Source organism: Denticeps clupeoides, chromosome 12 (assembly GCF_900700375.1).
Source record: "Denticeps clupeoides chromosome 12, fDenClu1.1, whole genome shotgun sequence".
Taxonomy (NCBI): Eukaryota; Metazoa; Chordata; class Actinopteri; order Clupeiformes; family Denticipitidae; genus Denticeps; species Denticeps clupeoides.
This window is the reverse complement of record NC_041718.1, coordinates 9312105-9337494: the sequence shown is the minus strand read 5'-3', so window position 1 is coordinate 9337494 and position 25390 is coordinate 9312105. Positions and strand designations below refer to the sequence as shown.

The window sequence follows — 25390 nt, the reverse complement described above, 5'->3', positions numbered from 1 at the left end:
TGCATATTTACAGCCATTTTAACATAGTAAAGGGGTGGGAGCAAAATGGTTGAGCATGTCTTTTCTCAATTCTGTGTGTCTGTTGAACATAAATATCTTTGCTTGCATTATAGCTTACTAGCCTTTCCATTTTATTTTATTTTAAAACCTTACTCTATTTTATTTATTTCTATAACTGTGACTTTAACCATGCTCAGTCATAACAGAGTAGTTCAGGATGCATTTCACTACGTGTTGTGCGATGTGTGATGTAACTATGCATGTGACAAATAAAAATCTTAAATCAGGAATACATCTGGAAATTGGAACCTTTTTGATTTTCAGATTGCGACTTTCGTCCACTCCAGTCTGATTACTATGTATCATCAGCCAGAATCCTTTTTACGAATGCTGCCTTTATGGGCTATTGGAGCATAGTAATTATCATATCATGTGAATGGCATATGAACAAAGTCGTATTTGCAAGTGGAATATTTCTGATTATATCCTGTTTGCCATGTTATGATGTGGAAACATGGCATGGGGAAAGACATCAGATGGCAGGACGTTAAATGAAGTGGTCTATTCCAGTCTGTTTCATAAGCAGAAAGTGAATCATGCCTTTTCTCTCTGAAGACTGCTTTGTTTAAGTTTTTCTTCATAAACATTAGCCACAAATAGGGTTTTGGACCTTTTTTATCATAATTTCAGCAAATTTGTTCAATAAGCACTTGAATGCATGATTAGTCTTAACTGGAAAGTAGGATCATATGATAAGCACTTGAAGGCAGCATGACTAACTAGGAAACATCTCTTGGTTAAATCATGTCTTCTGATGGTTAATGCTCCATAGCAAGATGTGAAATACATGGAACACACAACATTTGCTTATGATCAACAAAGACCGACATTCCACTGTTTTTAAAAAGCATTAGGCATTGCAAAAAAAGTTCCAACATCAACAATAATTGATTTATCTCTCGTGTAGGCACTTATTAAACACCAAAAAACACATGAGCACACTCATTGCCCAGTGACTGCAAAACATGTAATATAACAAGTAGACACTCCCTCCTTTCTTGTGCCTAAAAGGGTTCCCTGACAGCCTCGCTGCTTTGATGCTAATTAGCAGCACTGCTAACCAGCCCACTAATTACAGGATGCTTTAACGAGAGCCTGCAGTAGCGGCAGTTTGTGTGCACTGTTGAGCGTGTGCCAAGGCTCTGGTGTGACCTTGTGCTCCTGAATAAGTGCACGTTGTTTGGAATGGGCTTGGACCTGTGATATGTGGCCTGTCATGATTGAGTTAAGTCCCCCCACCCCTTTTATCCGCCCTACACCAAGGTTGTTAAATGTATGTTGATGTTATACCAGGGCATGTGCATTCTGCATGTTTTGAGGTCAAATACATTTTTTTTTTATAAAATTACATTTTAACATATTTGGACTTGAGAGTTCATGTAGAAGCAATGTGTGTTTAATACCGTCAGTGCAGTCTTGACATACTGAACGGTGCAGAAACGCTACTCATTCAAAGACCATCAGTTATAAAGACAAACTTTTGTTTCAGTGTAGAAACTATGAAAGGATCTTTTTGAAGATTTTAGAAACTGGGGGTGCCATATGCAGAATGTCCCAAATGCATATTTTACTTATGATGCTAAATGCCCTCCATAAAAAGTGCTGGAAAGACATTTTATAATCCTCCTTTAAGTGAGTGGCAGCTTCATTGTACGCCGATGCATGCCGACTCTAATATAAGGATGAATTGAAAATTAAATGCAAATAATTGTTTTTCTAATTTCTTTAATATGGTCATACAATATGCACAATAAAGGTTGTAATATGCACATATTTCATATGCTGAATATTTTCAAGGCAAAATTTTACCACTTGCTTGAGGCTTCTGCAGAAGACACAATACACCTTTCTTTTCTAAGGGTCTGGATTAATTTGAGACAGTCGGTGGTCTTAACTTTACTTTCAGAACTTTTATTATGTCAGAAACAGATTGGCATAGATATATACAAATATGCAATCACACTACAGTAGCAAGATGATCTGCAACCATGACACATTTTTTTACTGGTGGTAGTAGCCTAATGGGTAACACAATCGCCTATGAACCAGATGACCGCAAAGTTACAGTTTCAAACCCCACTTACTACCATTGTGTTCCTGAGCAAGACACTTAACCCTGAGTTACTCCCGCTGCGTGTGAGGAAACACTATGGGAAGGAGTTTGAGGTATTGACTATCTTATCAAGCATATCATTGTACACGCCCAGAGAATGCAGAATGAATTTATTTTATGTGTCCCTTAAGAAGCATTGCTAAGTTCAGAACCACCCCTGTCTTTCACATTGATTTAAACAAAAAGCAGCCATGTGTTCCTCTAATGGGACATGCACTGGGAAGGATTGAGTCATCTCTCTCCCAGAAGGCTCTGGTTTATTTTCCCTCACGTCTCAACGTTTGGCGCTGCTCTCTCGCACTGGACAGTGTCTGCTGGTCGTAGCTTCAGTTTGTTTTGTTAATAAGGTCGACTGAGTGGAAGCTGGATTTGAGCCATGATCCACAAATGGGTAACGATGGAGGCCAGCAGTTTCCACTTGGCGGCAGTGACAATGCAGCGGCTTGCAGAAGAAACGTCCTGCGCTGCGTTGTAGCTACACTTTACACCAGACTCCCTGTTTCCCTGTGGGAATCGTACTGTCTGAGGTGCTGAAAGGTGGAGCTGTACTGATGTTGTGGAGCTGTACTACTGTTAACTGACAGGAGACACTGTACAGTAATGGTTGTGTTCCATTATTCATCACTGTGGTGATCATCATGTTCTGTTGACAGTCACAGTCCCCCCATCCCAAGAAAAGAAAAAGAACGAAAAAATAGCTCTGTTCTATTATTTAAAGCTGCTGAGGAACTCTTTTTCTCCAGAGAGGCTCTTCAACACCTCCCAGGTGTGCCTTTAAACTTTCATGCTGTTGTTTTTTTGTTGGGTTTTTGAGTGTGTGTGTGTGTGTGTGTGTGTGTGTGTGTGTGTGTGTGTGTGTGTGTGTGTGTGTGTGTGTGTGTGTGTGTGTGTGTGTATGTGTGTGTATTTTTTTTTTCTCTGAAATGAAAATGTTTGACAGCAGACACAAACCAAAGTACAAGAAATAAGTATGGCCAGCGGGCAGCATTGTGCCATTCCCTTCTTCGTTCACACAATCAATTTAGTTTTCTTTATTTTGCCCATTTTTGCTTCTCTCTTTGAACCCTAGTCTGTGAGTGTACTTGTAGTTTGCGGTTAAACATAAATGAAGAATTGTGAAGGTTTTCCTAAATAGAGACAACGCTTTAAGCAAATATTCAGAGTGGTTATCCATCCTGCCCTGCGGCACCACTGCGGTATGAGTTTAATGGCTGTTGGACAGCAGAGGTGGGGAGGCTTTGATGGCCGAGAGCTTTTCTCGCTGGGCCTGACTTAGAGGTAATCTCTCACAGTACAAGTTTGTGTGTGTGTGTGTGTGTGTCTGACATACACACAGGCTTGAGGAGTTGGTGGCTGTCCAGATTGTGTGATGGGGAAACTAATCTGATGCATGCTACTGGGAAGCAGAGGTCACCTGAAAGCGGGTCGCATGCCGAACGTCCCCTCTCACCGGGCGAATTTTAAACAGCCTTGCGCCATGCAGGTCTGCTGCTCCCATACTGCTGTCATCAACAGTTTTTCAACCTTTTTTATAGGTGAGGAGGTCCTTGGCACCGCTTTTCAAGGAGCTCTGTGCTGCCCCAGAGGCTATTTTCACCCTGTGCACTCTGGATTTCTTCCAGACAGATTTTCATGCCCAATCTTCGTTTTAAATCCAACCTCATCTCCGGCAAAGCCCCTAGGTCAGAGAGATGAGTGGACAGTCCAGCTGTGGCTGGGAGTCTGAAATTGGTGACATGCGGGTAGGTTTGCGTGAGAGAAAGCAAAGACTGAGACCAAAGAAAACCTTATTGATTGCTTTGAAAATGCTGCATGAAATCAGCCACCAATAAAGTAAGACTTTATAAAGCGAGACTCAAATTGAAGCAAAAGTGAGAGACAAAGTAGGTGAGAATGAGAGATGGAGAGAGAGAGGGCAAAATGACAGAAAGAAGGGTGTGTGCTGAGCCCAATGCAGTTCACCTTGCACACCAGGACTGCCCAATAGCAACACAATATTCAACTTTGCTTATGATACAACACTGGTGGGGATACGTCTGCCTATAGGCATGAGTTTGAGTGATGGCTGGCTCTGAACACTGGGCACCACAATCTCTGTAATTGAAAGGGATTAGTACAGCACAGTGAATGTGGTCTCTGCATTTAACCCATGCGCTGATGGAGCAGTTGGTATTTGCAGCACCCAGGGAGCAGTCCACCATCAAGGACATACAGCATCCGAATATAGCTGTCCCACTGCTCAGAGTCAGACCAGAAGAAGCTCAAATTTTTTGGGTTTTCCCAACTTTTTAACAGCTTCTGTTACTGCTGCATTCTATTAGAAAATAAACCATGAAGCTCTGCTGGATGTGCTACATTAGGATTTTGTGAGCACAGGAAATCTGTTTAATAAAGAAGCCTTGTCAGGCAAGCCAGGCTGGCTCTTTCAGAAATTGCTCAGTATGTGATATCATATTTAAAACAGACGCTTGCATATTCTTCGGTCGTCCTGCCATAGCCATAGATCGGCCCAAGTGAAACCATGGCACAGATTCTTAACCTGCTTAAACATTGCTGATGGTCTGGCATCTTCAACTACATCTGTTTTTTTTTTACACCATTGGTTAATTGCACACAAAATTGCACTTATTTCTACAGAATACTTGAAGTCATTGAAAGATAATGTCATTTTAAAGCAGTGTGATACTGAATGTGTCTGAGGAAATTTTTTGTCAGCTACCCCTTTTAAATGATAATGAGTTCTGTCACATGAATATGCAAATTGAGGAGTGGGTAGGAGTGGCCGGCTGGGAATGCTAAGCAGATCAGAGATGCCCCAGGTTAGTTATAGATTCACCAGATGTTGAAGTGCTTGGATTACATGAATGATGTGCCACTGAGCCTGTCTCCTGTGGGTGATACTGACAGCTGTCGGCACGGATAACTGTGAGGTTCATGCCACAGATTCTTCTCCTCATTTAGCCAATCGTACTTCAATAACAGTCATCCTGCTTCCAAAATATAATATATCTTGCCTTGATTTCTACATTTCTGTTAAAAATATACTTTGGATGGAAAACATGTCTACAACACATCTCAAAATCTGCTGAAGATTTGCCATGGCCCTCACAATCCTCTGACCTCAATATCACTGATAATCTGTTGATATATTTCATGCCATGCGTGCAAGAAACTTTCAGATTTAGAATAATTTTGAAAGGTTTTAGAAAAGATAAGTGACCAAATGTTCTTTGCTGGCTACAAGTGCGGTGAGACATTTAAGCAAATTCCTTCATGCCACAGTGAAAGAGTGGTGACCTAGCAGCTAAGAAAGCAGACTCATAGGGTTGCGGGTTCAAATCCTGAACAGTTAAGGTCCCACTGAGGTCCCCTTGAGCAAAGCACCGTCCCAACACATTGCTCCCTGGGCGCCTGTCATGGCTGCCCACTTCTCAGTAAGGGTAATTGGTTGAAAGCAGAGGCAATATTTCGAGGTGTGCACCATGTACTGTGTATCACTTTAACTGTACTAAGCTAATAGTAATATCTGGAATATAAAAATATAAGTTGTCTTTAAATATTTTACCTTGTTTGTCACGCTGGTTTGACATGGTGAGGCAGTAGATCTGGAACAATGGCTGGACATGAAGGACGCATACACACAATGTCACGAAACAGGGGTTTAATACATGATGAACAGGACCGGGGAGACATCCAGTAATCAGTAACAATGACCCAGACGGTGAACAGACATGAACAGGGCAGCTTTATACACTCTTACACAGGTGAACACGATCAGGAAACTTTACACAGGACAAACGTGAACCCCTTCTGGACCAGATCATGACAGTTTAATTGTTTTAAATTAGAAACATAACATCCCAATCTATTGCATGAATGGGTTTGGACAATGGCATTAAAAATTAGGGTTTTTTTATTTTTAAAATAACACTGAAATTGGTCCAAAAACTTTGTTTTGTAAATGACTATGGTAGCTGGAATTGGAATAACTGCATAAATTATCAGTAGCAATCAGTCTTGTGTGGAGTGCTGTGTTCACTAATTCAAAAGGTTGATCAATTATTAGAAATCAGCTGCAGTGATTGAAGAGGAAATTCAGTGCAACTATAGTTTTGTTGGTGTGCCTTCTTTTTTTTTTGGCGGGGGGGGGTGTTACATGATCTCTCCTGATCCACAGCTGCTGCTATTCTGCGGGGTGATCAGGGGTAATGCCATCTTTGGCCCCTTACATTATCAGATGGCACTCTCCAAGGAGTGTAATCCTCTAACGCCTGCTCTGTGGCTGGCCTGATCAATCCGCTCTGATCGTCTCGAGATGCATTCGGGCTTTTAATATTCAAGTGCAGACTATTTCCACAGAGGGCATTTGTGTGCAGTGTGTTTGTGTGGATGTCACTGAGAGAGAAAGGGAGAGAGAGAGAAAAACAGATCTCAAAAGTTTGCATTATTTTGCATTCGCCAGTTTATTGTAACAGTAGCTGCAGCAGTGCTTCTTTTAATCATCAAAAGCTGCCCTTTTGCTGGTTCTGATGTTATATAATCCTTAGTTCCATCACAACCCATCTCTTAATCCACTTCTCCAGGGCATCCAAGATCCAGAAGCTTCTGTGTAACACAAAAGAGAACCCCAGCCAAAACACAAAAGAACCCAAAGACCTCAATCTTATTCTGCCCCACCTCATGTCACGCCATTGCACACCTCCACAAATGGGAATAGAATGCAAAAGATTTTCCTTTATTCTCCTGTCATAGAAATTACATCAGATTTTTTCTGGCCTATGGGTCAGAAATAAATTGCAAGGTCAGAGTGGACTGGTATTATCATGCAGTCTTGTACAAGTTCCCAGTTTGGAGACAATGTGAAGTTGCAGTATGAAGACAACTCTGTTGCACCCACAACACCCAGATCTGTATCAGCGCTCAGAACGACCAGGGCTGCCCTGGTGCTGAACTCATTTAAATTAACTCATGCTGTGTATTGCTTATGCAATGCTGCCTATTTTGCTCATTAGGCTGCACTGGGTAAAAGCCGGCATGATTCATAGGTTATGAATGGAGTAATTTAACGGCGTTATTACATGGAAGCTACAGGGCAAATTGAGTCTCTGCGCATCTGTAAAACAATCTATTTGTCTGATGCTGTTAGTCTTCTAATCAGTGAATGGTGGGACCTCATCCACAAAGACGTTTTTATGCTTTCAGTAAATGTACATTTACTCTAGAATGAAATGAAGTGAGTCTTTTCAGGGCATGTTGGGGGTAAGGCTAGTTCCTGGTAGATTAACCAGGGACCAGCATATAGTCAAAAGTCATTGCTTATTAAAATGAGCAAAAGACAGACCATTGGGAAACATCTTATATTTATCTCAATTTCTAATCCAGTTGTTTCAGATTAGGTTCTACCTCTTTCTGGCGGAGGTGCTAATGGACTGATGGAGGTGCTGCAGGACCTGTAGATATGTCTCAACTCAGGGATCCATATTCAGTGGCTGCATTGATTTTCTAACCTGTGGATCATCTCCAGTTGTCACTGAATCTTTGGATGTGTTTGATCTGAGAATGATCTTACAAATTTCTGGGCCTCATCTAAAGGGGCTTTGAGTTGTTTGGTCATCAAATATGCAGCTTCTGAACTGAGTGAATCACAGTTTAATGAGAGGCCACCTAAGAGTGTTAGACATCAGTGGAAGGGTTCAACGCGGGAGGTGGGTGACAGAACACCTAGTCCCATTTACTACCATTGTGTCCCTGAGCAAGACACTTAACCCTAAATTGCTCCAGTGGGACTGTCCCTGTAACTACTGATTGTAAGTCACTCTGGATAAGAGCGTCTGATAAATGCCATAAATGTAACAAAGCAACCTGAATGTAAATGTAGTGTATGCTACGGAGAGAGCAGGAACGCATGATGTCCTGTCCTACCACACTCACTGACAGTGAACCCCTGATTAATATCAACTTGTCATAGGTGTGGTGCCATTGGCCACAGGAAAAAGGAAATACCAAATAAATAACTAACTAAATACATTTTATTATCTTGGTTTGGATGTATCCTCGTGAAGTGCAAATGATGCTGAGAGGCTCAACTACACATCAAAAAGTTGGGGTATTATTAATATTTTAGTCAGCGACCCCTCTTCTCACCTGATACAAAGAATCAAGAAAGTCAAGGAACCACTTGGAACAAATAAACTCAGTTTCTTGTTTTTTCACCCAGTTGTGTATGGTGGGTAGTACAGGGTCTCGCTCTGGCTGCTACCAGAGCCTGGAAGGCAGCGATGAATCACCCTGAAGCAGGCATTTTCAGGCCTAATGCTCTGTGAATGCAGCTGCTATCGATTTCCTCGTGTTCTCTGTGACTGGAGATACGGATTAATAAGCAACATTTTTTCCCTGCTGTCGGCATGCTGCTGTGGGACACTGCCAATGCTTTTCTGGAGGATGATGAAAAGGTGAAGCTCTCGTCTGTCTGTACTATTGTCCTTCACATTACTGCCACAACTGTATCGACAATTTCACCTGTCCGGGTGACTAGCAAATATATGGCAATTTTTTCCAAATGGTACTTGCCTGGCCATGAAGCAAATGATAAATTTATTTAATATATTGTTTGGTGAATATAAGTACATATTTCTGTGTTTTAGTCATGAATTTCAGGAACCTCTCAGTTTTGACCTGTTTACATTGCCTCTATTTTTTTACATTTAAAGCATTTGGCAGACGCTCTTATCCAGAGCGACTTACATGAGTACTTTAAAATCCCTCATTTGGTTCACTAGGGACCAATCTGTAAATACCATTTGCCTAATAACCCAGGACTCAACTGTGTTTATTTATTTAAAAAATAAATAATAATTTACACAAGAGGTCTTTTTAATCTAAGTATTTCCTGAAAAGGAAGGTTTTTAGCTTTTGTTCGGAGATCTTTAGTGACTCAGCTGTTTGAACAACAGTAAGCAACAGGAAGCCAGTGGAGGGAACGTAGCAGTGGAGTGGTGTGGGAGAATTTGGAAAGGTTAAAAACAAGTCATGCTGCATCAGCATTCTGGATCATCTAGAGAGGTCAAAGTTTTTATCCATTTAAAATGAAATGGATCCTTCCACAATGTAGAAAAAAGTACAATATTTGAAATCTTCTACAGATTGAAAAAAAGGTTAATAAAGTATAATGTATGGATACATAAAAAAAACGCACTGTAATGAATTACATTTGCTTCATTGCCATCCACCACTGGATGTATTTTTTTAATTAGATCTCTGTGTTTATGAACAATCTCCTTAATCTACTCTACTCTGTTTGGAGACATTTTCTTGTTTTAATTAGGTCGTTTTTTCCCAGTCCCAGAGAAGATTGTTTCAGTTCGTCGTGCGTGTTTCTTTTCATTTTGTCGACACTCCCTGCGTCGGAATTTGGATGAGTTCCACTTGTCAGGCTACAGTAGCCTGAGACGGGAGAAAGAGAGAGGGAAAAGGATGGTAAAACTCTGTGTAATTTGATTCAATGGATCAAAGTATGAGAGTGGCCACTGATAAATATTAATTTATACAGTTCCACCGATATGATCACTATCCAGAGTTTTCTATTACGGTTGATTAAATAACGCAAATCTATTTTGATTTCAGTCAAATGTCATTGCAAGGCAAAATTTTATTTCTGATTACCAATTACGCCTACATGGTTTGAATAAGTGAAGCACTTAAATTGCTCATTCTGGCAAATGATAATGAATTTAGGGTGGAGATATTTGCACAACCAGAAAACAATGAGCACACATTTTGGACATCACATTAATAGACTAAGTGTCCAGGTTCTTTGTTTGTTTGTTTGTTTGTTTGTTTGTTTGTTGACCACCACACCTGTTTTGGACCAGAGTACTGAGAAAGACCTCAAACAACTGAATTTTTAAAAAACGTTTTAAAATCCCAAACAAAATTGCATGTGCATATTAATAAGTGCATTATACAATTTCCATAATTGTGTTTAGGCTTGGTAGATTAAATTGGACTTAATATTTAATACTTTTTTCCACCCGAGGTTTTGCACATTCCATAGATTTGCATATTCATATTCTCCTCAACCTGCAAAAAAAGAGCAGTTCTTAGTATTTTCCATGCAGTCCTTGGTACATGGTATAAGTAGATAAGCTTGGACATTTTTCAGCATGTGGTATCTGTTTTACATGTGGTTTTACCTACGAAATCCTTTAGCAGATTAACATGCGGACCAGGGAGCAGAATTTAGCGGACAGGTTTCGGCAACTGTCAGCACAAGCTTTGCACTTGTATAGCTTATAAAGAACAAATGGTTTATGCCTGTAATACAGAGAACATTATCTTATTCGCTCTCAGGATATTAATAGGTCATCTTGAATCTGTGCCAAATTGCAGCAATCTCTCAGCCGCTCTCTTGCCCTTTTCCTTTCTCTTTCTTGGTTAAACATGTCGTTTGAATTATCAGACAAAGAATGCAAGACCAGCATATGCTGGTCCAATAAGATGTAATGTTGAGAAGCTGTGCTACAGAATGGCAAATACTAGCCTTAGAGATTTTTAATGCATCATTCCTGGTTGTTTTGGGGATTTTAAAGCACTCCAAATCCATTCATAGTAGAGTTCTTTCCTCAGATTAACCTAGGAGGCTGAAGCCCTGACATTTCATGGTAAACGAGCAGTGTGAACAAAAATTCATCAGGGTGCCTCAGATGATGATTATTCGGTGCTAATGAGGCAGACTCTGGGGACAAGTAACCACCACTGGTTGAACGAGGTGCACTGCTGGCATCCATCACCTTCACTGCTGGGTAGACCCGCTCCACCTGAAGCCACACATTGCACACATTGATGGACAGTCTGTCACCACGGACACGCAGGCAGCTAAAGGGCAGCTTGTTGCTGTGTTTCTCAGAGTGCTTCATTGAGGTAGGAGTGGAGTAGGTAGTGGCTGTTGGAAGTGACCAGAGCTGTCACTGCATGAACATGATGTGACCCACAAGGGGGCCATGATGGCTTGTTTAATTGTGTGCGTTATATAATTGTACTTTTCAGATCCCTGACCTACAGTACTCCATTGAGTGACGGGAAAAACTGCTGTGGCCGGAAAAAAGTCACAGAAGAAGAAGGCCTGTGTCAAGCTCCTTGTAAATATTAATGTGACTGGTGTTAGTGTTTTGTTGACATGAAGTATGTCCCAGTGTTTACCAAAAACTGTCCACTTGATTTGCACTTATGTTGCATCTCCCATCCTTTCACTGGAGTATGTAGGTATCTAAGTGCTGACAAATGGGTTTGCTTTCTGCAGTGCCGTTGCTCCACAGGCCACACTGATATATTTAAAACTGTGTCTGGAGGAAGAACAGTGCAGGATAAAGTAGAAGACGAGGAGCAAACTGTACACTAGTGAAATGTACAGCTGAAACGGAGGTGCGAGGGAGGCAACAGCCCTGATATCAGGTTTAACAAGTTAATGGGTGTTGTGAGAACTTTGCTACACCACTGTGAACTGACTTGGTTTTTGTCTCCATAGCGCTGCCTATTGTAACTGAAGCATGAATAACCTGGTTATAACATATCTTGTAACAGTGCATACACCAGCATAAATAATATGGTTGCTCACATCACCTCTCACAAACAAGAAAGGGCTGAATTGCATATCTAAAAAACAATATAACAAAGGAACAAAGCATTTTGAAGTAAGAACTGATAAGCCAGTGAAATTTGCAAGTGGCCTATTTACTTTTTCGCAACAGAGTGATTTATGGCCTCATGTTTTTTTTAAAACCCTAATGGGATTAACCGGTTCTGCTGAGCTTGAACATGACCAGGGGCCTGAAGTCTATCATTTGTTTATTTATCATTTGGTTATAAATTAATCAACCAGAGTTTGGCATGAGGATGTTCCCCAATAGTTCTGGCTTTGGGAGGAGGGCAGAATAATACTTGCTGAGACGGGCAGTTTTGAAAAAGAGAGAGGTTTAATTTAAACCTTGCAGAGGGCAAATTCGTCATATAACTGCTTTTTTGGGATTGCAGGGAATAATTAAACTGAACAGGAAAAGGCTGATTAGGTTTGTTAGCTTTAGGCAATATTTAACTTGAGCAAACTTCTAACTACTTACTACAGTCAGTACTGTTTACTTGCTTTATGTGTCCTTCATGTGTTCTTGGTGAATACGCCCTTTCTGCTAACCCTTAATTTAGTGCCATTGCAATAGAATCCAGATGCTGTAAATGAACAGTGGCTTATTATTATTGACACCAAAAGCAAATAGAAAAGCGTAGCTCTGTGGTTTACAGGACTGTTTTTGCTCATCGGTGTTTGAACATCTGAATCATCAGTCTTTAATCCCACAAATGCTGCTTGATATAAAAGATTAATTTTTTTTTTGTCTTCAATTTTATGGGCAAAGTTTTCATAAGGATTAAGGGATGTATTTCTGATTGGATATCCCCATGTTGCTGTTTGTCCTGGAATAACTGTAATCCTATACCACTATCCTTAAACCATCATAATATTGATGCTCTTCCATCAGCATTGTGTTTCATCAAATGATTCATGTTGAAAAGCAATGGAGCTCTATTATTCCGGCAATATGAAAGCGTCATATGAACTGGTAAAGCTAACAGATGCAGCAAATTTCCTGTGATATTAGAAAAGGTGGATTTTCCCATCAACCTTACATATATGACAGTCAGTGTAGGATGACAAGGATGGTTAGATATATTATGAGACACAAATTACAAGTATGTGCTGTAAAACAGTGATGCCCAGAGGCCATTGGACAGACTCTGCTGTTGAGGAACCTGATTAAGGAGCAAATAATGGCAGATGAAGCCACTTGGGCATGATCGCTCAGGACTCCTTCAAAACAGTGCAACAGCACCCAGTGGATGCTGCTGCATTAATGTGGACTCGCCCTTGATTGTATATTGGTTTTGTTGCTGGCCTTATGCCACATGCCTGCAGGTTTGTTTAATGTCTTTATCCTTTCATGTTCTGTTCGGCCCTCGCGCCAGGTTTGAGTTTCTCTTTGTGTCGATGTCCTTCTCATGCGCATCCTTGCCCTGTCAGCCCTCAGACCTGACCGATGGTGATGATGGATTTTGGTTTTAAAAGGATAACATGCCTGGGTTTGTATTTTTATAACCTGTAAATGAAATTATATCTGATTTTAATTGCTTGCTGCAGTGAAAGTGAAATGATTGTCATTGTGATAAACAGCACAGCACACCGTGACACAACAAAACATGTCCTCTACTTTTAACCATCACTCTTGGTGAGCAGTGGGCAGCCATGACAGGCGCCCGGGGACCTTTGCTCAGCACCTTGGCAGATCGGTCCTTTTGATTACGGGGCCGTTTCCTTAACCACTAGGCCACCACTGCCCACCACTGCAGGATAATAAAGTTATTTAAAACTATGTGTGCAAGAGGATGGGAAGGTTAAGTAAATCAGCCAGAAAAACTGCACTTCTGACAAAGCAATGTCACAGGTCACCAATTTATGAGAACGGCCTACTCAGCTAAAAATCATTAACTCTTTCATGGCGTGTCTTTGACATATATGACCCAGTACACACAGACAAGATCACTTATGTGGATGTCCCAGTGATTAATACCTGGTGTGAATTTGGTTTCATTACCAATCAGGCAATGCAGTGTGTGTGTGTGTGTGTGTGTGTGTGTTTTAATGTGTGTCAGGGTGAGAGAAAGAGGCATTATATTAGATTCAGTCTAAGCTGGTGACCAGGCTGATCTTCGTGACCTTCTAAAATGATGTGTGGAAATGGTTTATGACCTGGATTGGCTTGTGACTGTGAATGTCTCTTTCACAGAGGCATAGAACAGAGTTCTGAGTTATGAAAAGTACATTTTTCTGCACTTTAGAGGAGCTTTAAATTGAAACAAGAACACTATATTTTAAAATAATGGATGTTCAAATGCACTTTATTTCTCCATTTAGAGCCTTTTCAACATCTGAAATAATTTGGAAATAATTGGCCAACCGGGAATGTTCAATAGCCAACATGTTTAATTTTTTAATTAAACTTAACATGTGTGGTTCTAGGCTCACCATGGTATTTTTGTTGCATTGAGCAGAGCAAAATAAAATAAAAAGTATAGATGCACATTGTATTATATTGTAGTAATTGTTTGCTGATGATGGTCATATGTTCTTTTTGCCAAATATAATCTTTGCAATTTTTCATTTAACATTTGATATGATTCACTTCACCAGACATTACCCCGTTAATGTGTCTTCTTGCAAAATATCAGTATATATACAGAGTATATGTTCATTCCTCCTGCCATCCTACTACATAAGTCAGTTTTATGGGGAACATACTCATTTAGAAAAAGATGTTATGCATCCTACCTACTGTCCTCTTGATTTCATTTACATTTACAGCATTTGCCAGACGCCCTTACTCAGAGCAATGTAAGTGCTTTAAAATGTCCATCACTGAAATCCATCTTTTAGTCGAAATATTTTCTAAACAGGAAGGTTTTTATCTTGCGTTTGAAGAGTTATAATAACTCTTCTGTTTGGACGTCAAGTGTAAGTTTATTCCACCACCTAGTTTCTAAGTCAGAGAAGAGTCTAGATTAATGCTTTCCTTGTACCTTGAGAGTTGGTGGTACCAGTGGAGCAGTGGATCGGATTGATCGAGGTGCAGAGCGAGGGGTGATCTGAGGTAGGAGGGCATGGCCCTTCCTTGGCTTTGTAGACAAGCATCAGAATTTTAAATCTGATTTGGGGTCAGCTACAAAAAAGTCAGTGGAGAGAATATGGTGTGGTGTAAGAGAATTTGGGAAGGTGTCATACTGCAGCGGACTGGATCAGCTGGAGAGGTCATGTAGCGCTAAAAGGCAGAGCAGCCAGGAGTGAGTTACAATAGTCCAGTTTGGAGATGACCAGCCATTGGACTATCTTAGTAGCCTGTAAAAATGGATGAATCCTTCTAATGTTGTAGAGAAGGAATCGACATGAGCAAGAGATTGGCAGTGTCAAAGGAGTAGGAGAGGGACTTGTCCATGGTTACCCCAAGGTTGCATGGAGTGACAGATAGAGATTGGAGAATTGTCCAGGTAGATTTTAATGTTCTGTTAAACAGATATGTTCAACCATGAAACAATAATATGTACAGAATAGATTTAAATAAAATGTATATTAAATATGTACAGATGTGGCCAAAAGATTTGAGAATGACACAAATTGGTTTTCACAAAGTTTGATTCTTTTTATTGTTTTTATTATGGCAATTTTCATATACTCCAGAATGTCATGAAGTGTGATCAGATTAACTGCAAAGTGTCACAACCATGATGGCATGACAAGGCAGGTGAACAGAGACAATGAGAATAGATGACGAGGAAGAAGGACGCATTCACATGACGTCACAAAACCAGGGTTTAATTTGTGCAGAACAGGACAGGGAAGACATCTGGTAACAGGTGGACGTGTAACACAACAAAGACCCGATGAAGTGAAATGAACAGGGCAGCTTTATACAATGTGCTCCTCACCTTCAACACCACCAGACACGGAACTGAGAGGCAGGGGTCAGGACCCTGCGGAAAATTAAGCTAACTTTGGCCAGGGACAAGGAAGCTGGCGGTGCCCTCCCAGCGAGTCGCGGCTTCTTTGATCTCAGTGGGGCGGCGTCGGCTGCGTCCAAATGCGGGTCGGGTCTTTCTGTCACAACTATGGTGGCATGACAAGGCAGGTGAACGGACACGATGAGAATAGATGACGAGGAAGAAGGACGCATTCACATGACGTCACGAAACCGGGGTTTAGTTTGTGCAGAACAGGACAGGGTTAGACTGGTTATAAGATCTGGTAACAGGTGAACGTGTAACACAACAAAGACCCGACCGCGAACAGAAAAAAACAGGGCAGCTTTATGCTATAAGACACAGGTGAAAACGATTAGGAAACATTACACATGACAAACGTGAAACCTTTGAACCCCTTCCGGACCGGATCATGACACAAATTCCCTCTTTGCCACTTAATCCCAAAAAAAACATTTCCACTGCATTTCAGCCCTGCCACAAAAGTACCTGCTGAGATCATTTCAGTGATCCTTCTTGTTAACACAAGTGAGAGTGTTGAAGATCACAAGACTGGAGATCATTCTGTCATGCTGATGGAGTCAGAATAGCAGACTGAAGGCTTTAAAAAGAAGGGTGATGCTTCAAATCCTCTGTTTACCATGGCTACTTGCAAAGAAACACATGCATTCATCATTGAAAAGGTGAGCACTACAATCAGTCCTGTCTCATGCCAACAGTAAAGCATTCTGAGAACATTCATGTGTGGTGCTGCTTCTCATCCAAGCGAGTGGGCTCACTCACACTTTTGCACAAAAACACAGCCATGAATAAAGAATGGTACCAAAACATCCTCCGACAGCAACTTCTCCCAACCACCCAAGAACAGTTTGGTGAATAACAAAGCCTTTTCCAGCATGATGGAGCACTGTGCCATAAGGCCAAACTGGCAACTAAGTGGCTTGGGGAACAAAACATTGAAATTTTGGGTCCACGGCCAGGAACTCCCCGAAACTTAATCCAATTGAGAATTTGTGGTCAAACAAAAACCCACAAATTCTGACAAACTTCAAGCACTGATTATGTAGGAATGGGTCGCCATCAGTCTGGATTTGAACCAGAAGTTGATTGACAGCATGACATGGTGAATTGCAGAGGTCTTGGGAAAAAAACGGCCAACACTGCAAAAATTGACTCTTTGCAAGAACCTGATGTAATTGTCAATAAAAGCATTGGAAACTTCAGAAACAACTGAGAAAAAGATCTAAAAACACTGAAGCAGCAAACTTTGTGAGAACCAGTATCTGTGTCATTCTCAAAGGTTTTGGCCACGACTGTATGAATATTAGGGTTTATTAATGTGTAAGGTGGTAATAGCCTTAGTGGGTAACACACTCAATTATGAATCCCACTTACTACCATTATGTCCCTGAGCAAAACACTTAACCCTGAGTGTCTCCAGGGAGACTCTCCCTGTCACTACTGATCGTAAGTCGCTCTGGGTAAGGGCGTCTGATAAATGCCATAAATGTAAATGTAATGTAATGACTCATGTCTATAATTGAATTGATGCCAAGACATTTGACCTCCACTGTGTTGCATACATGTTATGTGGGAGAATGTCAACCTTGAGTGATGTAAGTTAGAATCATTAGAAGAGGTTTATTCGATTATGGCCACCGGACAGCACCATTTGCACAGGAGAGAGGCAAAAAACACAGAGGAAGATATGGACAGATACAGTACAGTACAATCCCCACACATAATATCTTGACAAATTGGAGCTTACTGACCTGGGCTGCTGTTAATGTTGGCTGAGGCAGATATATGGGTGACTGATGGATGCTAGTCAGGAGCTCTACTATTTTGGTACAAAGTACTGTGTCAGCTCCCATTCATCTGCTGTAATACTAAAAGTAGCAAAATGATTCAATCAGCGACATTGTTCTTTAAAATTGTCGTAAGTGGCAGACGTGGATCACTGTGATGCCGCTGGCTTGTTTCCCTGAAACGTTTTCTGAACATCATCACGGTGATGCTGTGTATTTTGTTGGGGGGTATAATTGTGGATTAACAATTAAAGTGACTCAGTGGGTTTGAGTGCTCAGATGTGCATGCGTACCCCACGCTCGCTCCCACACACAGACACACCCACCCTTCGGGCGCAATTAAAAAGTTCTCTGCAGCAGAGCTGCTCTCTGAAGTACGTGAGGAGCGGCAGCGTGATCCATTCGCTGCTTGTGTTAAATATAAATCTCGACACCTGCTCACGCCTCTCTCTTCCCTCCCTCCAGATCCAGCTGTCCATCACAGGCAGAAGGGAGTGGTCACCGACATCTGCTTTCAGACAGACATGTCCACTCTGATGGATTTTGGGACACCAGACTCTTCGCTTGATAAAGGTATTGTAGAAGGAAAAACAGGAAATGTATCCAATTTGTCCTAAAGGCACATTTATGGCATATGACATTTATGGGACCATAATGTTATTTCACCCTAAACCAGACTTCGCAAAAGAGGCTGTTTGAACTCAGAAGTGAGCTTTGCGCATATGTCATAAACCAATCAGAAAGGCTCATCATCGCACCTTTAAAAGGCAGGGGCGTATTGCTATTGTGATGGCATGTTACCTGAAAAAGCATATTTTCAGGTTTTCAGTCATAGAAAGAGACCTGCTCAAAATGAAAATGCACACCATACATGGTAGCGACACTGTTCCACCTCATTACAACAGTATGTGTGTGTGTGTGTATGTGTGTGTGTGTGTGTGTGTGTAAGTGTAATTAATGCAATCTTAAGAATCCACCTGCTGCTTTGCAGTCCAACCCAAGCACTGTGCCTTTGTGTGCTTTTAAAACACATTATATATTTATTTTTTCTTCATAATGTTGTATTCAGTAAAACAGCAGCAGACAAAATGATACCTACTCATTGCTTCCAGCATGCTTGTGAGCAGTTTAGGCCTGTGAGGATGCTGTGGATGTTCTGGGTGCAGGTTAAGGTGAGCTGGTGGTGCTGAGGGAGTGGAGCTATGGAAGGCTGCAACAGCACTGGTTTTAATGCTCACGGGCAAACATGATTATTGAGACTGAGCAGCACTGTCATGGCGTGTCTCATCACACCGCTCTTAATGGAGATTTCTGTTTCGAGCGTGAAGCTGGGTTCTGGGGGAAGAGCCAGACAGAGGCAAGGTTGTGAAAATTATCCCTACATTCACTTTCCCTCCAAGTGGAACGTTGTGGGAAGCGGAATGTTAAGAGCTTTACAGATGCAGGCAGGTTGGCAGCAGGATCAGAGTGCGAGGGAGAAAGAGTCCATATTAATATGAACTACTCCGGAACTTTTCCAAACGGCTTTACCTGTTGTGTACATTAGACAATCATAATTAATTACAACCTTTTTTTTTTTTTAAGCTGAATCGTTTTAATCAATTGACGACAATAATTACAATGCTATGTTTCTATACTTTAGCCCCATCTCTTCCTCTGTCACTTTCCCATGTGCATTTTTTTTTATTTCCCTTCCTTTGCTCACATCATTTCACCTTTCCCTTGCTTTCTTATTTCGTCATTCTTTTCCTCTTGTTTCCTTTCCTTCCCTGTGTCCCGCTGCTTTTCAGTACTGGTCCTTTCATCATCTGAACACCACTCGCTTTCTGACATGCCATCCCCCAGGCCCCACGTACAAGAACACCAGAGTGTCTTCTGCCCTTGAGAATGAGGGCACACAGCTGTAAGACGTGACACAGCAACACTTATTAACCTGCTAGACATGTGACAGATAATCCCTGGGAGGTTACACATCCCACACCGCTGGAATCAGTTTAAACAGCAGGTGGCGAGAAAGAGCCGCGATTGGGGAGGAACCCACCTGAGAAGTCACCTGAGCTGAGAGGTATGCGAATTGTCCCTCCCCTCTCCCTTGGTCTAAAGGTGGAGCAAATAGCTACGGCTTCTATAACGCTCTTCTGCTGCCTTACTGCTTTGGAAGTGTGAGTAGATGTTGGGAAACCCAGAACAGGTACAATGGAGGCAAAAACAAATACCAACCCACACATCCACAATCGCTTAGTAACCTAACTAGGAGGGGACAAGGCCCAGCTCGGAGGCGGGGTTGTGTGAGGCTACATGTGTGAGTAATTTACATGTGCGTCAGCTCTGCTTACCACGTGCACACACACACACACACACATACACACACAGATACACCCTGGCTTAGCCAGCAGAGCCAATGCTTTCGGGGACATGAGGTCTGACCGGGATGAAACCAAACCTGGTGAGTAACCTGAGGGACAGCAGAAAACTGTCTAGCACGGGTAACACTCTAGGCAGTAGGACAGGGTCTCTTTAGTAACAAGTGTGTTTGGAATGGGCATGAGTAAAACTACGTGCGAGCACGTGTGCTTTTCCCCCCAGTAAATGTCAGAGACAGACATGGCGAAAGATTCGAATGAACTCTGTAAACCAGTGATTTGTCAGATGTTGTAGAGCTGTCACTCAGTTTTAGACTTTGACAAGTGGAACAGGTTTGACATTTGGCTTTAAAAAAAGGACCTGGCTTTGGTATCATCGTGACGTACACATTGTTGGTTTTACATACCAGAAGAGTCTGATAACTTCTAAGGAACGAGCTTTGTAAGGGGTCCACAATGCAGCATGGCATCTTTTGACTGTTTAGGATCGCTCTGCACAATTTTGTACATCATCAAAGGTGACTTTAGTTGGTTTGTTTTTCAGGCTCCTAAATCCGCTTGTTAATCTAAAATGATGTCCTCTAAACGTATGCCAGCCCCAGAGGGAACCGTCACCTTAATAGCGATGCTGTAGTGTCAGCTCTGATCACGTCACTGGGCTGAATAAACGTTTCAGTGTCTCCTGCCCCTTTGGCTTGTCAGCCCGAGCACCTGTGGGTTTTTTTTTTTTTTTTTTTTCCGTGTGTCAGAGGCCACCTGACGTAATCTGAGACTGACCAGTCTTAACAGTAACGTTTAAGGCCACATCTGGTAGAGTAGAGTAAGCCGTTCTCATTTGAATACTGAACAGATGTCACTCTTTCGCTCTCCAGTTGAGGCATTGAGGTTTAAAGGACCTGCTGTTTGCAGAATGTCTGTGAACCCACAGCCGTCCCCACACCCTGCTAAATCAACAGTGATTACACGAAGGTGAGACACGGCTCTGTGGGTTTCTAGGCTGCCCACTTCACACAAAAAAAAAACACTCCCGCAAAAACAACTTGCACCTGCTGTGCTGTGGTCAAGTGCCTCTTTTGCGATTTCATTTTATGGATTGGAGGTTATCTTCAGGACCACTTAGTGACACTTCATTTGCATAGTCCACTTGTAGTCAGTTAAGAAAATCTGTTTATTTTGAAATGTTTTCTCTCCATCAACAGTCTTAACTATACAGAATAAACCAGCAGCAGGCCAGCAATGAATTATATTAACAGTAATTATTCTGATTAATCTAAGAATATGTGAATTTCATATTTCACAGCACTGTGAATGCTTTCGGTAGGTTTTACCATTATCTGCCACAGATATCATGTGATTGTCAACAACCACACATACATAGACAAACACATACATCCAATACACCATAATCTAGGACAAGTGGAGTATATGAAGAAAAACATGAAGCCAAGGAGCTGCCTTTATGTAAGATATGCAGCACCAAGTACACACTGTACATTTTCAACTTCACCAGAGTCTACATCAAGTGATGGTTTACATTTACATTTACATTTACATTTACATTTATGGCATTTATCAGACGCCCTTATCCAGAGCGACTTACAATCAGTAGTTACAGGGGACAATCCCCCGGGAGAAATTTAGGGTTAAGTGTCTTGCTCAGGGACACAATTGTAGTAAGCGGGATTTGAACCTGGGTCTTAAATAGCAGGCTAGCATCTGAAGATGCTGCAAACATGCAAAATGCTATATGCAAGGGTTAGAACAGGGAAAATTTCCTTGATTTCCATAAACAAAAAAAAAACTGAAAAAGTGATAATGATGTAGTTGATCCCACCCATGTTTGCTGTTGCAACAGACACTAGACTGTTTGTAATTGTTTTCAGATAAGATCATTGCAAAAGGGTTTACTAATATTTAGATAACCTTTTAAGGTGACAGACTTGCAGTAGAGAAGACAACATTCCACTGGAACCTAAGACTAATTGCTGCTGATAGAGGGTTCTCTCTCTCTCTCTCTCTCTCTCTATATATATATATATATATATATATATATATATATATACACACACACACACACACACACACACACACACACACACACACACACACACACACACACACACACAGTTCTATTAATTATCAGCCATTTACAGCTACCACAGTCTGAGCAGCTTGCTGTTATTTTAAATGGACAATAACACAAAAAGAGGACATTTGTAAATGGAAACTTTCTGCCGTGACATTGCAAATTCCCCATTTGTGAGACTAATAAAAGATTATCTTATCTTATTCAGCCTCATTTATTTAGTGTTTATAAATGGCTGTACATTGTATGTGTTACTGGCAAATTAGTTTGTTCTCAAGAGATCTGCTTAGTGTCATACTTCTTACCCGCATTTGATGTTTATGTTGTCAGGGTATTTTCATACTAATGGTGATTATTGACAGTTTGGGATGAGGTTTTTTATATTTAAGTCAAAAGTGAACATTTGCATAAACAATAAAAATCATTTTTAAATTATTCTCATATTTTGTTCAATGCTATGATCTCTCTTTTTTGTGCCTTTGTGGTGCTGCTGTTTCTGCTCTTCAGCTCTCATGCCCGGTGGTTGCATTTTCCATTAATGAGTCCAAGCCATTGATCTGCTAAAGCCAGATGACCACATCAATACAAGCCCTCACTGACTATATATGCCTAAATATACAGTGCATGGTAGGTTAAAGCAGGCAGCCTGTCACAGCTCCACCTCCACCCACTATCACAACATGACACATTACATCACAAACTGTGACGTTTTCATAGTAATAAACCAGCTGGCCATGGATATTGGCCATTCTGATGCAGGGCTGCCAACTCTCACGCAATGACCATGAGACACTCTCTTCATACCTCCAAATTCTCAATTAATCTGATTTGGCTGTTCAATGCATTGGTTCAAACACCACGTCCGATTGCTCAATATTATTGCACATGTAATATATTGTGAAAGTGAAGTGATTGTCATTATGAAACACTGCAACATACATGAAAAAAGAATTGGTGTCCTAGAGTTTGACACTTACCAGCTAATCAAAATAAGAATGGGCCTACACAACAGCCAATCAAAAAATAGCAGTAGTATCTGCAACACAACAATGCAACACAACAACCAATGAAAAGGCATCCTGGATTTGTTCCCCGTTCTCTGCTGCTTACATCACTGTTTTAAAACTAATTCATAACTGGTTTGACACAAACAATGACAACTTAGTAGTCTCAGTCATATTTCACAGAATCTCTTTCTCCAAATAGTGTTGAATAATTTTCATTCTCTTTATAATAATCTCCATAACGTTTGTGTGGAACATACATTCCATATTTAATAGCCATTTTATATATTCAGTGAACTCAAATATTGTGTATGTTTGTGAGCCTATGATGACTCTGAAGCTTCAGTTTTACGGTAAACTTTCTGGGTTTTTGGAACACATTTGACACTATGAGCTCACAGCAGTTTCAGGTTAAGCAGATCAAATATGGTAACCACTTGGCATGATGCGACAGCGACTTGGCATGATGGGATATCTACAGAGATATCCCATGTTTGGTCTAGTTCATTAAAAGGGATAAGTGATATGTCATATGATGGGATGTGACAGAGATTGACATGGTCTTCGATTCTTCTTCTGATCTGGACATTTAAAAGTGATTGAATGCATGGTGATTGCAGAAGCTCTTGCTTGTTTGCAGAAGCTCTCACTAAGAGTGCATGTGTGCATCAGAGAGCCACCATGTTTCAATGGCCACACCTAGTACATAGTGATGGCCAGCCCAACAAGGGACAAATCAATAAGTTGGAAATATTGGGGGAATGCTCACTGAAGGATGTAACTATGGTAATTAGTATTATACCATGTTGAGATGAGCATAGGGCATGTTTCGCCCATTTGACTTCTTCATCTTTATTTAAAAGGCTCGCTGAATATCACTCTCACTTGTCCTCAAAGCTTGAAAGCTTAAATGCCATGTGGAGAGCTAAAGTGTTACTTTGAGTACAGGGCATTACCCCCAACGTCATGTGGTATGGGAGGTTACACAGGTCACGTTAACTTTTCCTTTTAACCAATGAATCTTTATTGTCTTGTGTGTCACGTTTCCTGCAGATGAAAAATTTGCTGGGTTTACATCCAGAAATGTTACAAAAATTCTCCTTGTGGTGCAGACAGAGCCTTAAATCTGATGGATGCTCATTCATCTGACAGCCCCTACCCTGTGTTTGTGATGAGACTGCAGTATGTTTGTCTGCCTCAGGATCTTTCTGGGCACCTGGGCTTCATCTCTTGTCTGGCACGTATCTGCACACTGCCATAACGTCACTGGCATACGACCCAATCTGCTTATAAATCAAAAGGGGACCATTTTTAAAAATCAATTACCATCTTCTCCAGTTGGCATGAGTACGCTGACCTTGGTTGTAGTGCAAATCAGTGTAGCTGTCCACCACAGACAGATGCTGATACTCCCAAAGCATCTCTGTGTATGTCACTACAGCTCTTTCACACCCCCACACATTTGTACTCCTAGCTTGTAGTCAACACTGTCAAAATTATGCTCAGACTTATGAAAAGTTTAATCCTAACTGGCTGGGAAGGCATTCCCATTTATGTTTATAGCTGTATTGTCTTGTAAAACGTCCATAATTATTTCTATCTGTATTCTAATTTGCATTACACCCTAAAAGGTATAAAATTAACACACTGTACAGAAATTGCAGAAATACAAGTGCTGACCTTGGATCAGAGGATGCTACTGACGCATCACTACTGACCCCACCGTGGAGAACATTGGTTGATAATGGTTGTGCAGATGAGCAATCTTTGCTGCTGTGCTCTTAAGCTCCCGACGGAAGAAACAAACAGAAGAAAAACGCCATGCCAGCACTCCTCGCTGAGAGGGCCTTGTAATGCGTTTATATATGGGAGCATTAAAGAGCTGGCACTAACTGTCATCCACTGCTGCGTCCCACGCATGCACACCCCACTACATCTTTCTGGTGTTGTTGTTGGCAGTTTGACACGGAGGAATTTTTTTTTTATCATGGTCCCTTTTTTCCATTATTTGGGCTAACGTCACGAGATGAAATTTTTTTGTAAATAATAACCATTTTTCTCACTGATTATTAGCTGCATTGCTTGGTTATCTGGTGCTTGTACTGCAACTGCTGTGTTAAGGGAATCTGTGACGTTTTGTACATATGGTTGCTGATCGTCTTTTCTGCCATTTTGATTCTGTCCATTGGGCAGGGTGGTTAACAGATAATGATCCTGACATTATTAGATCTGCATCCAACACTTTCAAATGATTGCAACAACCACAGCCCACCAGTCACCAGAGGGTGTAACAGTTTGTGTAAAATGGTGTGTTTAGAGCAAACCCACCAGAGCAAAGCCACCTTGCTAAATGTGCTTTCTGACACTTAACATTAAGCCAG

General features: G+C 41.2%; 1 protein-coding gene across 5 annotated transcripts in view; it reads left to right on the top strand.

The window, feature by feature from the left end:
• The window catches only part of kaznb (kazrin, periplakin interacting protein b), a 107407-nt gene that overhangs the window by 67268 nt on the left and 14749 nt on the right, over positions 1-25390 (top strand). For all 5 annotated transcript variants that reach the window (XR_003751409.1, XR_003751410.1, XM_028998144.1 and 2 more), the window contains exon 4: positions 18022-18129. Coding sequence is in view for 3 of the 5 variants with exons in the window: in XM_028998144.1 (XP_028853977.1) it covers positions 18022-18129 (108 nt within the window). In the remaining 2 variants the exon portion in view is untranslated. The remainder of the gene's footprint in view (positions 1-18021; positions 18130-25390) is intronic.